Here is a 14738-nt window from a genome sequence, read left to right as displayed (position 1 = left end):
CAATCATAAATAGAGCTACTATAATTATAAATTTATCGAACTCGTTTTTTATGAAAGTCGAACTTCAAACTACTAAATTGTAATACTAGTGACACCACAACTCTCTTCCGATCAAACGAGACTGATCCCAGGTCGAAGAATCGATACCCCTAATGCATGGTCCTCGTGCCTTAAATGAATATCACTAAAGTTAAAATTGAATAAAATAATTTATGAAATTTAGAACAGAAATATGATATCTATATAGAAGAAGAGGAAGAAGAAAAAAAAAGGAAGAAAATGGAAACTAAATTAAATTAATAAAATATGAGATCATTTAGACATTCAATTGTATGAAAATGTATGGTCGAAATGGATAAATATATTACAAACCGTCTATCTATTTGCTACAATTGATTGACTAAATAATCATTGTTTTAATTGATTTCTTTTATATAAAGATTCAATCATAAAAACAAAATTATGTGAAATGGATAATATTATAAATATTACCATGTAAATATTATATCTGTAAGAAAAATCATTAAAATATGAGATCATTTAGTCAATCAGCTGTATCAAGATAGACAATTCGTAATCTTTTCAGAATTACTATGAAAGTGAGAGTATGTGTGAGCTAAAATTTGAGTGTGTAGTTCGAGTTTTGGTAAAACTTGATCATCACTTGCTCAAGTTATTTGTTGTCAGAGAGTTAATGAAGTTATTATATTAGTTGAGTTAATACAAACTAATCAGGATTAGCTCAGGTTGGGAGAAAAGATAAGTAAGAGTAGATCTTGAGCAAAGTTGTTTTATTCGACAACACATTTAGAAGGGGTGGGACTCACTTCATGAGAATCTCATCCGATTTAGAAAGTGTTGTGGCACGAGACATACGTAACCAAGATTTTCTCTTGGAGTAGTGATTAGCGATCAAAGTTCGATCCTCTAAATTTTAAAATGATGAGTTATCTATACATTTCTTTTTTTACTTTTCACACACGTCTCTTAATTTTCGATTTTCAGATAATGAATTAAAGAAGATCAAATAATATAAATTAACGGGGGTGTGTGTGGAAGGGAAAAAGGGTTTTTGTGGATGGTTGATGGACAACTGTCTATATATAAAGCCGGAGGCTCGTTTGGTGTCACTGGCTTTGGAAAAAATAATTGGACCAAACTGCCCCTCAGCCAAAAAACATTTTTTGTGAAAATGTTTTGGGACCAATACTTAACAAAAATACAGTGAATATTAAAAAAAATATTTGAAGTGTTTCCTACAAAAAGTATAATTTCAAGTGTTTTTAGAATTTAAAAATATATTCTCTAAAACGCTTTCGGTTATTTTAAAACATTTCAGAACAAGTCCTAAATGAGTATATTACTTTCACTGTAGCGCTTGTGGGGAAAGGGCAGTGGCCACAGTGGGGAATTACTGTTCATGCATCATACTCCTTTGTTTGGTTCCCCGTATTTCTCGATGGAGACTCATCGAACTCTTTTCTTTCCTTTTTCTCCAAAATTAATTAAATTTCCAGATTAATTACATCAAATTCCAAAAATGTAGTTGTCAAAGCTCACAGGCAGAAGTCAGACGACCCCACTTGGGAGGGTACAACTTCCCAATTAAGGCCGTTGAATTATTGGTCTGTTTTTTTTTCAGATTTTGTGCACCTCTGTCAGCCTAAATTTACCGTAATATCCCATCATTAAATTTTTCAGCGCTGATCTACATTTCTTTCTGTTCCCATTAACTTTCCCCTTTTAACCTTTTACTCCTCCACTCATTTACTTTTTCCCCTTTCCAAATAAAGTAAGAGGTTAAAAAACAAGGTAAAAGGCTGGCTATGCCTATTTCCACTTAAATTCGAATAAAATTTTCACTCAAAATCCAAGTCAAGTTGGTAACTTTTTACGTTTAACGTGGTCCACCAATAACGTTATTGATATTGTCTTAACTTAATCACATATAACTAGAGTTGAGTTTTATTGCTAAAGACTTTGATAATATATTAATATTACAGGTGAATTCTATCATATATTAGTTAGTACTTTTTTGTCATATGTTTGATGTGAAAGCCTATTCTCTAACATCGTGTTGATAAGAAACTAAGGTGATAGTTTTGTCTCAATTATGGACGCGCTAATATTTGAGCATCCTAAATTTATTGATCTTCTTAGAAAATAACCTCCCTAAACATATGACTCCATGATGTAGAATTAAAATGCCAAACTAAGAAGCAAGTATCCTTAGTAACAGTACGCGGTTTTTAGTGGTCAAGAATCAACCATGGATCGCATCATTGATAAATTTCGTGTCTCCTTCCAATTGAACATGAGATATGCTTGATGCTTCATTGGCGTGCAAAATTGAAACATCTCGAACAATAACAGCTTCAACAATGTGGATTGTGGTAGAGCCAAGTGTTGAGGTCCAAAAATTTCTTAGAAAATCAAAGTGCATTGGATGCCCATTGTTTTGTACAACCATATTATTGGCAAACTGATATTTGAGAAAGTTTTAGTATAAATTTTAAGTAACGCTCAGATTGTGCCAAATAATGAAATATCTCTCAATCCACGTCATTTATATTTCTTTAAACTCTACACCTACTAAGCTTACATGCATCCCAGACATGATTTCATAGAGAATACTGAAAAAGTTAAAAGTACGAAAAACTTACGTAGGTCTATAAAAACTGGGAGTGCCGAAATAATTTCTCATAGATTATATATAGGAAAATGTTACTGACACTTCAAAAATCTCATTCTACACTCCTCACAAGTGCATTTTTCTTTCCTAATATAGAAAGTTTGAAATCTAAAATGAAAATTTTGAAATACTAATAACAATTATATATATATATAATAGACATTTTATTCACTTGCATTAATTGCTTGTTTATTTATAGGTGAATCCATGTCAATCCCTATAATTATAGGTACGTTCTGTACCATGTACTACCATAGCTAGAAACTTTCATGCGTCCCTGTCGGCATTGACGGGGCTCCACATGCATAACAAATAAATATCTGGTACACTGTATATAGTACATTACGTGTCATTATATAAGTGGTGAGAAATTTAATTTTTTATGACACATATCTCACTATTTGTATAATGATACGTGGTGTATCACCCCGTATTCTGATAACATTGAAAAATCTTTCATACTCTCTAGTTTGTAGGACCTATGTTCTTACATTTTTAAGTTTTTTTTTTTTAACAAATTATATTGTCTACACTGAGAGGTGGGGAAGTAGACTAAGCCTCACAATGAGCTAGCAATAATGTGGTTCAAATTTACTTTTGGCGAGAATCAAATTTAAGACCTCTTACTTACAAGCGAAGATAAATACTACTAAACCGTAATACTAAGTGACTTTTCGAGCATTTTTATTTCCCCCCCCCCCTCAATCAAAATTTTGTAATGTACATATATACACACAATCATCTTTTACTGAAGAATCCATTGTGGAGTCACTTTTATAACATTTTCTCATAGTCTGAGCGTCTAAAATTTAATTCACCAATGATAGATCATTTTTACAAAAAATTAAAGAAAACCAAAATCATTAAGACGTTCAATTAAAGAAAGTTTTGTACCCTGTACTACCATAGCTAGAAACTTTCATGCGTCCAATCGGCAATGAAGGGGCTCCACATGCATAACAGCTAAATATCTGGTACGTTGTGTGTAGACTCTACTCTCTACACTAAAAGGGCGTAAAAGGGCGAGGTAGTGGGCTAAACTTAAAAATGAGCTAGCAATAATATAGTTTATATTTGCTTTTGATGATAATCAAACTTAAGACATCTCACTTACAAGTGAAAAAAAAATATTAAACCATAATACTAAGTGACTTTTCAAGCATTTTTATTTCCTCCCCCTCAATCAGAATTTTATAATATGCATATATACACACAATCCTCTTTTATTGAAGAATCAATTGTGGGGTCACTTTTATAACATTTTCTCATAGTCTGGGCCGTCTAAATTTTAATTCATCAGTGATAGATTGTTTTTACAAAAAATTAAAGAAAACCAAAATCATTAAGAAGTTCAATTATTATGAAAAAATTGACGACTATGTTCTTCAAAGAAACACTAAAATAACTATTATTTAATCCAGTGATCATATGATTTTGGTGTAACATCCCACATCGTCCAGGAGAGTGGATCATGTAAGCCTTATATGTATATTCTCATCTTTACCTAGCACGAGACTTTTTGGGAACTCACTGACTTCAGAGTCCATCAGAACTCCGAAGTTAAGTGAGTTCGCACGAGAGAAATCCCAGGATGGTTGACCTACATGGAAGTTCTCGTGTGAGTTCCCAAAAACAAAACCGTGAGGGCGTGGCCGGAGCCCAAAGCGGACAATATCATGTTACGGTAAAGTCGAGCGCGGGATGTGATGGGGGCACGAGCCAAGATGTGACATTTGGTTTTAGGTGCTTTTTAGTAGACGTGGTTTTTAAGAAAAGATTTAAAAAATAAACAGTTGGATTCAAAAAATATATTGTAAAGTACGTTCCAACATATTCCTCAAATAAGCTTATTTCACATAATTGATTTCAGAAACATCAATTTTTTAGGCCTTTTTAATTTCGAATTTTACCATATTTGGAAGAGCATCTTTCAATAATATATATAGTTTGGCGTGTGTGTGCCAATACCAATATATATTCTCCCTCAATCATTCAAGGATGTCCTACTTCAAGTGTAAAATTCATCTCTCTCAGAAGTTGTCCCAAATATGTGACAACGAATTACTTTGTCAAAATTATGCCATTCAACATTCTAAAAGGTATTAGACACTAGTTGGACCGCTGATAAGAGCCTAGTGCCTAGAAAATTAAGCAGAGGTCTCGAGGGTTCTTGTAACTAAACATGATTTGACCTAGCACCGTGTAATCTCCGCATTGCATATAGAGACCAAGGCAAACTCATAAGTGAATGAACGTCCAAATACCACCACTGGATCAAGAGGGCTACACCCATATTAACAATAATATAACAACTGAATATCAACGTCATATTAACAATGTTATATTCATGTATTAATATCAAATATTGATATCATATCAAACACATCTACCATGTATTGATGTCGTATTAACAAAATCTTTCGAATATAATCACTTACATCCTTTGGTTTCAAGAGTATTGAAACCCTTGGGAAGAACTTTGTCCAACTCAAAACTCCACCACTCAAACTCATAATTCGAAAGTGGTTACATATGACCGCTGGATTAAAACACTAAGATATATGTAACCATTTTCGATTCCAATCTCTCTCTCCTTCCTTCTCTCCATAACATTAAACATATGCAACCACTTTTGATTCCAACCTCTCTCTCCTTCCTCCTCTATCTCTCTCGTTGCACAGAGTCTGACACCCAGAAGAATTGCAAGAGGTTTTGGATGGAGGTGGATGGTACTTAAGGGTTTGAAGGCTCGTTTGGAAGTGGTTTGAAAATGATTGAAAACACTTTTGGTGAAACTGATTTTGGATTTTAAACGCAGTTTAAGTGTTTTTTGAAAGAAGCACCACATATGTGTTTAAAAACATTTTACTAAGGGTTAGTTTAAAAACATTTAATCAAAAACATTTTACTAAGGATTAGTTTAAGCGTTTTTCCAGAATTTACTTGACTTTTTATTAAGGATTAGTTTAAAAACATTTAATCAAAAACGCTTTCAGTCATTTTAAAAACATTTCCAAACGAGCCGTTAATATTATTAATAAATAAATATCAGAGAAGAATTGTATGCCACGTGCAGGTCGCGTTAATGTTGTTTTTTCTTGCTTTTGTTTGGGCTGCGAGTTCAAACGAGCCGGCCCATATTTTGTTAATAATAATAAAGCCCACAAACGGCAAGATCTGTTTACCGTCCCAGGTAAATTGGGAATTTCCAGTGTTTTCGAGTTTATTGCGATAGTAGTAGTTTTGGGCCGGCCTCGGCGAATCGCGACAGCGGCGACAGCACAGTCACACCACCACCTGACCACCATCTTTCATCGGACCACCATCGCCCAGTGGCGACTGTAACTCTGCATCTGCAAAATTCCTCTCCTCCCGTCCTGATTTGAGAGTCCAGAATGTTGAGCTTGTCTCACATCGGTGAGAGACAAGGGTTATTATATGCTTATATGAGAAAATTGGTTTTATGGTTGAACCTCAATTTCATATCAAAGCGAGTTATTCTCGTGTGAAGTCAAACGGCCATACGCGTTTCACGTCACTTAGTTGTAGTCCACGTGTAGGCTTGAAAATTCAACACATGTGTGAACATGTTGAGATCGGTGTAGGCTTGAAAATTCGCCACACGTGCGGGGCGTGTTGAGGTATCAGAGCGGGTTATTCTCGTGTGAAACCAAACGACCACACACGTTCTACGTCACTCAGTTGTTGTCCACGTGTAGGCTTGAAAATTTGACAGGGAGTGTTGAGATCAATGTAGACTTGAAAATTTGCCACATGTGCGGGATATATTGAGATCGGTGAGGGACAAGATTTGCTATGTGCTTATATAGTTTTAGACTATATTTTCAATTGATTTTATGATGAAACTTCAATTTTATCACCGACTCCCAATCCGGCAATCCCGCCGACCAAACGCCCAAATCCCTCCCCTCCCACGCCTCTTCTCCCGCGTAAGGAGGACGAACGCGAATTAAATCAAGGTATCCTTTTCCGTTCCCCTGACAAGGTGTCTAACGCAACGTTGAAAACACTTCAAGCCAAGAAACTGATACAAGAAGTCGTAAACGTCACTTCAAGCCAATAAACTGATACAAGAAGTCGTAAACGTCCAAAGCAAGGGGAGAAAGCATTACATTGCTACAGAATTCGAGCCTTCCAAGGAGCTAACCGGTGGGGCTTGGTACTCGGAGGGGAAACTCGACAAAGATTATATAAACCTTGTGAAAGACCAGTTTGCGAAGATGATATATCAGCACAAGGTCGCTACGTTGGAGGGAATTGCAGACGCGATCAGAAAGACCAAAATATTCAAGACTGAGTTTACGAAACAGCAAACGGAGGAGATTGTGAGGGATTTGGTTCTGGACAATCGAGTCGTGGAGGTGAAGAGCACTGGGATGGGGGAGTTTGCTTCTATTCAAATCGGAAAAGTTTGCTATAAATGCAAAAGCAAGGGAGGTACCCGAGGGGAAACCAAAGTAGGCGCAATGGCTTCCATTCCGTGTGGAGTTTGTCCGCGGATAAGTCAATGTACACCGGATGGCATTATTTCCCCATCGACCTGCGTCTACTTCGCAAAATGGTTGGATTTCTGAACTGCTTGTATAACAACAACAAAGCTTGTCCCACTCAAGGACGGAGCTAGAAATGTTTTTGACTGGGGACGTCCTAAAACAACCAAGTAAAATAATGGGTGTTAAGTTGTTGAGGGTCAAGTACAATGAAAAATCTCTAAATTAAAAAGTTAAATTTTAAATTGTAATGCCACAAACGAATGGATGAAGTAAATTCATATAAAATACTTTGCAGACTAAATTTTTATATCAAGTTATGATACTTCATCGGTTGAATCCAATCTATTTATAAAACCCCCAGTTCAATTGAGTTTGATTTAGGTTAGAAAACGTGGAATATTCGAAACCAAAATCAAAAATTTAATTATTGTTTTAATTGTCATGACAATTTTTTTCATCGTCCAAAAATCTAAGTGAGGACGGATGCCTTCTTTGGGCCTTAGGTAGCTCCGCCCTTGGTCCCACTAATTTTGGTTGGCTGTAAGAATCTTAGAGCGCTGCACTCGGTTTTTGCGCCAAGTCTCGTTTGGTTGTTTGGTTACTTGCGGAAGTCATGATACGTTATGTTTGTCAATTTTGTCGAAGCAATTCTAGTTTTTACTACCACGACTTTCGGGCTCAGTAGTTGAGCTATGTTCATTTTAGTCATAAGGTGCAGCTAAGTTGTACAGCTTAAGGTTCATCTCCTAAGCATCTTTGGAGTAAAGATCAGAGAAAACAATGCAGTTGTTCTACAATGCAACAGAGCATTGAGTACGTCGAAAAATGAACGGTCATATTTAAAAATTCATGAAGAAGTTGAGGTTCCTTTATAAAATCAAGTGATGATTTAATTACTTATAAACATATCAATTCTTTTCTTAATTATACGGCTACAAATCTAGAGTATCCAGTACCACTAGGCATCATAGCCACACCCGAAAAAATGACCTATGTGATGTGAGATTTCAAGGAGAAAGAATCACATGTCACGGGTACATCGCCACATTGACATTCCGTGCAAACAACAGAGACGTGTAAATTTGTATCCGCGTGTCCTTATTTAACTGACAAAAGATGCCATGTGGTTGATCACCTAGTCCTGTTTTTCACCAGAGAGGAAATGACTGAAACAGTTCAGTTAATTGGTCACGTGCTCAATCCGCTCGAAGGATGATGTTATCATATGTTTTTATTTCGTGTGAATCCTTGAAACCATTGGTTTTGCCGAGAGAGATCCTATCCGGATCTCTCCCACCAAGTCTTAGGGATCCGGAGATCCGGGCCCTTGAAATTTGATCTAACGGTAACAAACAGAGAACCTCTCTAAAAGTTATAATAATTATAGCCGTTTGATCAAATTTCAAGGGTTTGGATCCCTAGGACTTGGTGGAACAGATCTCTTCCCGGTTTTGCCAAACATTTTGGAAAGGTAATTGCATTATTTCCCCATCAAACTATGTCTACTTCAGGAAATGGTTGGATTTCTGAACCGATTGTTGCAAAGCTTTTGGTTGTTTGGTCACTTGTGGAAGTAATGTTCATGCCACATTGGTTTGTCAAATTTCTCAAAGCAATACTTGTTTTTACCACCACCACGACTTTGGGGTTCAGTAGTTGAGCTATATTACCAAATCGATCAATGGTCTGGACCATGGATAACACATCGAGAAAATCGTTGACAATGCTAATTTTTCAGTATATAGAAAGGGGGTTTGGAGCTTCGAATTTTGGCTTTTATTGATTAACCAAGTAGCAAGTAGAAACTTTAAATCTAAGCTCAAAACAATATTTTTTCACGCTAAAGCAATCAATCACACAAAAGCAAATTGATTAAAAGTAAGGTTTTAAATAAACTAGTTCTTTGTTTAGCAGTGTTTATATTTTTATGGTTAGAAATTATAAGTTCGAATTTTTTAAAATTTTTGATAGAAAAAGTATATATTTATGATCTAAACCTCACTTAGCATAATCTCAGTAACTCCAAGTTAATGTGCAAATATGAGTCAGAAATGTTTAGTTAGCGTATTGTGTCTTTCACGTTCCACCAAAGTTTTTCTTTCGCATAGTTAAAGATTATCTTAAAAAATCACGTGGTAAGTAAATTTGGGCTTAGTCAAGTTGACTAGAACAGTGTGTTTTCCTTCTATACTCAATTCGATTTCCCTCCCTATAATTTCAATAAATTTAGTGTAAAATATTGTTTATATAAAAAATAAAAATTATCACATCGTAGAAAAAGAAAAAAACTCCAAGTCAATTATTAGATTGGTATCAAAATAAATTCCACTATGTGCAAATATCATATCTTCATATAAAGTCTATAATCGGAAACATTCAAATCGAAGAGATTATTTAGTATTCAAACTATAGATTTGTTTCATACATTTGGATGTATAAACAATATATAATTTTTTTTTTAAATTCAAATATAAATTAAAAAAATTAAACGATTTCAATTATAAAATTTATATAATGTATTATTCCCTTAAAAATTAGATTTAAATTCAACTTAGAATATCAAAAGGGTATTAAAGGCTCAAGGACTAGTGGCCCGAAAACAACCAGGCAAAGCCAACCAGCATCTAAAATTCTAAAAATTTCTAATGAGCATCGAAATCTCATCCCTCGTCAGAATCCCTTTTCTTTTGGAGCATCGTAATCTCATCCCTCGTCAGGGTTCCTTTGCTTTTTCTCAGCAGCACTACTCACAACCTTTTCCTTTTCTCAATAACTCTTTCTTTTTTTCTTTCTTTTTTATGGATAGGGATAGTCTATGCATCTCATTGTTCGAAACCAAACAATCAGACAATCTGAATCATTCAAATTGAATCTAATGATCTCCATTAACTCATTTTATTGAATCATCCCACATAAATAAATGACTCAAATTTTTGAGTCCTTAAGTTCTAGACAACAGAGTCGAAAGAAGATTCAAATTCCTTTTCTGTCTACTCATTCTTCTTTTGACGTCTCCCCACAGCCGCTTTATTCGCTGGCATCTCCAAAAGCACGTCCAGCTTTTTCTCCTGCCAACTCTCACCTACATACACATCCAATCCATCAAACTTCATAACAATCAAACACTAAAACCGTACATTTTTCAGGGTACCAAAGTTTAATTACTTCTTGGTTAAATGGTGGGCTTTGATTATGATGATCTTGTAAACGCAACAGGAAGCTTCTCTCCGACTCGGCTCGTCGGTAAAGGTAGCCATGGAATGGTCTACAAAGCCATGCTACTCAACAAAATGGTTGCCCTAAAGAAGCCATTGCAACATCGTGACAACCACTACAAGCTCGAAAATGAAATATGTGTGTTATCGTCTCTACCCAAAAATCAGCATGTTATAAGCCTTCTTGGAACGAGCCAAGATCACTCGAACAACAACAAGCTCATTGTCATGGAGTTCATGCCCAATGGCTCTCTCCATGACCTACTTCATCTTGCACCTACACCGCCACCGTGGCCTAAACGTATAGAAATCTTCATCCAAGTCGCCCGCGCGGTCCAATTTCTTCACGAAGGGAAGCCTACGGTGATCCACAGGGACATCAAGTCTGAAAATATTTTGTTCGATTCAGATTGGAATGCCAAGTTGGCGGATTTTGGACTTGCCGTGCTCTTTGACTCGCCGAGTCAGGTGAGTCCACCCGCTGCAGGTACTATTGGATACTTGGACCCTTGTTACACCACTCCTAGCAAACTAAGTACCAAGAACGATGTGTTTAGTTTTGGTGTTGTGTTGCTTGAGATTATTAGCTGCAGGAAAGTCATCGATGTTTCTAAGTCACCAGCTTCGATAGTGGATTGGGCAGTAGCATTGATCGAAGAAGAACGAATTGACGAGATTTGTGATGCAAGGATAGGGCTTCCGATGGACATGTCAAGCACAATAAGGCACATTTTATATGTTGCAGCGAGTTGTGTATCGTCCAACGTAGAAAATCGTCCGACGATCGGAGGGATTGTTACGGAGATGGAAAACTGTGTTATCAAGCGAGTTAGGCTACCGATTTGGATTAGTATGTGGAGGAACTTGGTGAGGAGGAAGAAAAAAGATATAGCTAAAAAATGGCAGCAGGAAAAATGTGCAACAGTACTAGAACAAAGTGATGATGGTGTTCTTGGTGATCATGTCTCAAGTGGGAAGCTGTTGCTGTGGCAGGTTTTGGCTGATGCTGGAAAGGAATAGGAGGAAAGATCCGAAAGCTTGTTATGGTATAATGGGATGAGTCGACTCGCCACGACTCGGTTGAGTAAGCAACTCGGGTGGGTCAGTGGGAAGCAGCCTTTGCCTTTCCATGTAAGTATATATATATATTTGATGTTTTAGAAAAACCTACCGGGCATGCAGTCCAAATAGAAGATTCCCAAATATTAGGTGGGCAGAGAATATCACGACGTTCGTGTCTATGTGCGTGTCATACCATGCTGATGGCACTGCTAGCTCTTAATTTATTGTTATCCATTCTTTTCAAAATAATGAGTACAAACTAATATATATGTTGATAATTTATACATGGTTGTGTTTTATCCATTCTTTTCAAAATAATGAGTACAAACTAATATATATGTTGATAATTATACATGGCGTTGTGTATGTATGTATGTATGTATGTATGTATGGTGATGAAAAATTTAGGGAGAGATTGGCTTATTCTCGCGCACCCAATGTGAATAGGTGGCAGTGGAATTGAAATCTTAGTAGGGATGACACACAAGGCAAAGACCTTATCAACTGAGTCAACCCTCATTTGCATGCATGTATTCATGTATGTATCTCCGTGTATGTATACATACGCTAGACCTATGCTTGACCAGTGGAAAACCTATACTAGCTAGAGTAACATAAATCAAATTGAATTACAGAGCAAGAAACACAACAAAATTATGTACCAATAATCAGTGGTTCCAAGTACACTACCTCTCACCGTGCACAAATAGTTCTTCCATCGAAGTTTTCGGAAATTCGTCGGGGTGAAATTGGGTTTCCGTAAAATTTGGGCTTCTGTGAAATTGGGTTTGGCCCAATACTGAAGTGGCCTGAAACCAAAAATTATTTTGTGATTTCCGAAAATCTGGATCCCGGTACAATTGGTTCGGTTTCGGTATCCAATATTTTTTCCATACCGAAAAAATTGGTTTGGTTTTCGGTTTCATGATTCAGTTCAGTTCCCGAACCAAATCCAACCCCCACTTACAATTTCACAAGGGTAGTATTATTTACATATCCGTTTTTACCTTCTACAGTTCTACGTACTTTTATTAATTTTTGTTCATCGATCTACTTCAACTCATTCAATCAGACGCTGAAAATTGAGAGGAGTTTGTGAGAGGTAAAAATGACACACGCCTTTTTACTTTCCACGCGCTCTTATTAATTTTTGTTCATAGATCCTGTTCAATTCCTTCTATTCATAAGCGAAAAAGTAAAAAAATAAAAAGTGTGAAAAATAAAAATGTATGTGTGGTACCACCCTTTAGCAAATGTTGTGTCCTTTTCGACAACTAAAAAAAAGGTGACCCATTGTTTGTAAGATTGCAAACTGTTACCAATTTGATTGGGAAGGACACGCAATGTAATTCCTAATATTTAGGACGTGAAGCTTCCAAAACGGAATCAATGGGGATTCTGGAAAGTTCAAACCCAAAAAGAAATTTGTCAAAACCAATAAGTCATTGTAACAAAAAAGACACTTTTGTTTACACACAGGGAACAAGAAAAACACAAAATTAAGAATACGAGAGATTTTTAAGTATGTTTGAAACACGGTTACATGTGTTATATGTTATCATATAAGTGAAGGGACACTTGAAATAAAAATCTCCTCTACTTGTCTAATTACATGTGCCGGTTCTCTGGACATATTAAAAAAATCTCTATAAGAACCCAATAGGTTATGGACATGGAAGAAAATATCCAAAATATCGGCGATATTATCGTTTTTTTGAGTTACCGATATTTTAATGAGTATCCAATGAGTTTTCGTCAAAATATCGCGATATTAGTCCAAAAATTCTTGAAAAGTCTTAATTTTGAGCATAGAGGGGTTCGAACCCCTCCCACTTAACTCCTTAACGCCTTAACCACTATACCACTTATGTTGTTGTGATAATATGCTACAATATTTATATATATTCTTTTGTTTTGAATTCTTTTTACAAGAAACAAATTTGCACATGTTCCAAATTTTTTGTGGTATTATATTTTAAATTGTGTCAATTAATTACTTAGTCAATGGCATGTGGTTTTTAATTTTTCTATTTTTTATTTGGTCACTTACATGGTAGGGCTGGAAAAAATTCCGGAAAATCCCAAACCAAACCGAAAAAGTCTCAAACCCAAACCGAAAAATCCCAAACCAAAACCATCCTGAAGTTCGGGAATCCCATCTCGAAAAATACCGAAATTTTCGATATGGGATTGGTTTCCAAATCCCATTTGTTTGGTAATCCCGAAAAATACCGAAGTATTCGGTTTCCTATTGACTTTTGGGTTTTGGTTCTTGAAAACCATTGTCATGGTTGCTAACTACTCTTCAAAATACACTCACTCTACACATAGAGATGATGAAGATAGTGAAAATTTTGAACCTCATAGGAACTCTATGTGATACTAAGTCACTCATGTATCTTACCATACAATGTATAAAGTGTAAAATATTGTACTAATTCATTATATATAAATGATTATGGTGTGTTTAGACTTCTTTCATTAATTTCTACATATTTTCTACACTCACAATGTTTGTCAGCTCGCTATATAATCAACTTGATAATGTTAAATCCATCATGCAATGCATTTCCTTCCAATTTTTTGTGATAAACTAATAGATAATTGACTAAATAAACATCCTGCAAAGTTTCAATAAAAATTTCCAAGTTTTTCTTACAATTTCCGTGGTTTCCATGTAATTTTTATATATATCGATATTATCCCGATATTTCCATCGATATTTCCGTGTTTTCGGACTACCGATATTTCCGATATTTTCTTCCTTGGTTATGGATAGGGTTGGTTTGGTATGAGATACCGAACCAAAAATAGCATACCAAATCCCGAATCGAAAATTTTCAAGACAAGAATCCGACGACCGATCCCAAACCAAAATTTCGGGATTCTCAAAATATTTTTGGTATTTCAGGATTTCCTGAAACCGAACGTGCATCAAAATCCTAATAATCTAGATTGAAATTGAAATCATATGAACCTACGTTAAAAACCCAAATTGAAATAAGAGAGAGAGTGACAGTGAATCAGTGGTCGAGAGAGAGGGACAGAGTGAATAGATGGTCAAACGGACCCATATCATCCTCTTGACCCGAGCCCCCAATTCAAAACCCTAAGCCCCAATTCAAAATCCCAACCTTAATTCGAAACCCCACACACACAAAGACTGGAAAGAATCGGTGGTGGGGGATGAAGCCGTGAGGTGTGGTGGTGGTCGGAGTGGAGAGAGTTCATCGAAGTTAGATTGTGAGAGGGTAG

At 35.9% G+C, this 14738-nt stretch overlaps 2 protein-coding genes across 2 annotated transcripts; both read left to right on the top strand.

Annotated features, from left to right (window-relative positions):
• Nucleotides 1-6765: 6765 nt before the first annotated feature.
• LOC126631524 (uncharacterized) lies at nt 6766-7515 on the top strand (the record flags this gene model as incomplete). Its single annotated transcript, XM_050301641.1, has 1 exon — nt 6766-7515. A coding segment is annotated over one exon (522 nt), but the record flags the coding sequence as incomplete, so codon positions are not given.
• A 2374-nt stretch (nt 7516-9889) lies between these two features.
• Nucleotides 9890-11763, top strand: LOC126631157 (serine/threonine-protein kinase-like protein At5g23170). The gene has a single exon (XM_050301315.1). It carries the CDS (start codon nt 10383-10385, stop codon nt 11439-11441), a length of 1059 nt encoding a protein of 352 aa, XP_050157272.1. The 5' UTR covers nt 9890-10382; the 3' UTR covers nt 11442-11763.
• The last annotated feature ends 2975 nt before the right edge of the window (nt 11764-14738 follow it).

This window comes from Malus sylvestris, chromosome 8 (genome assembly GCF_916048215.2).
Source record: "Malus sylvestris chromosome 8, drMalSylv7.2, whole genome shotgun sequence".
Classification (NCBI taxonomy): domain Eukaryota; kingdom Viridiplantae; phylum Streptophyta; class Magnoliopsida; order Rosales; family Rosaceae; genus Malus; species Malus sylvestris.
This window is presented reverse-complemented; position numbering and strand designations above follow the sequence as displayed.

Excerpts from the sequence above, each read along its gene's own strand:
- LOC126631157 (XM_050301315.1), top strand. The coding sequence starts at position 10,383 with ATGGTGGGCTTTGATTATGATGATCTTGTAAACGCAACAGGAAGCTTC.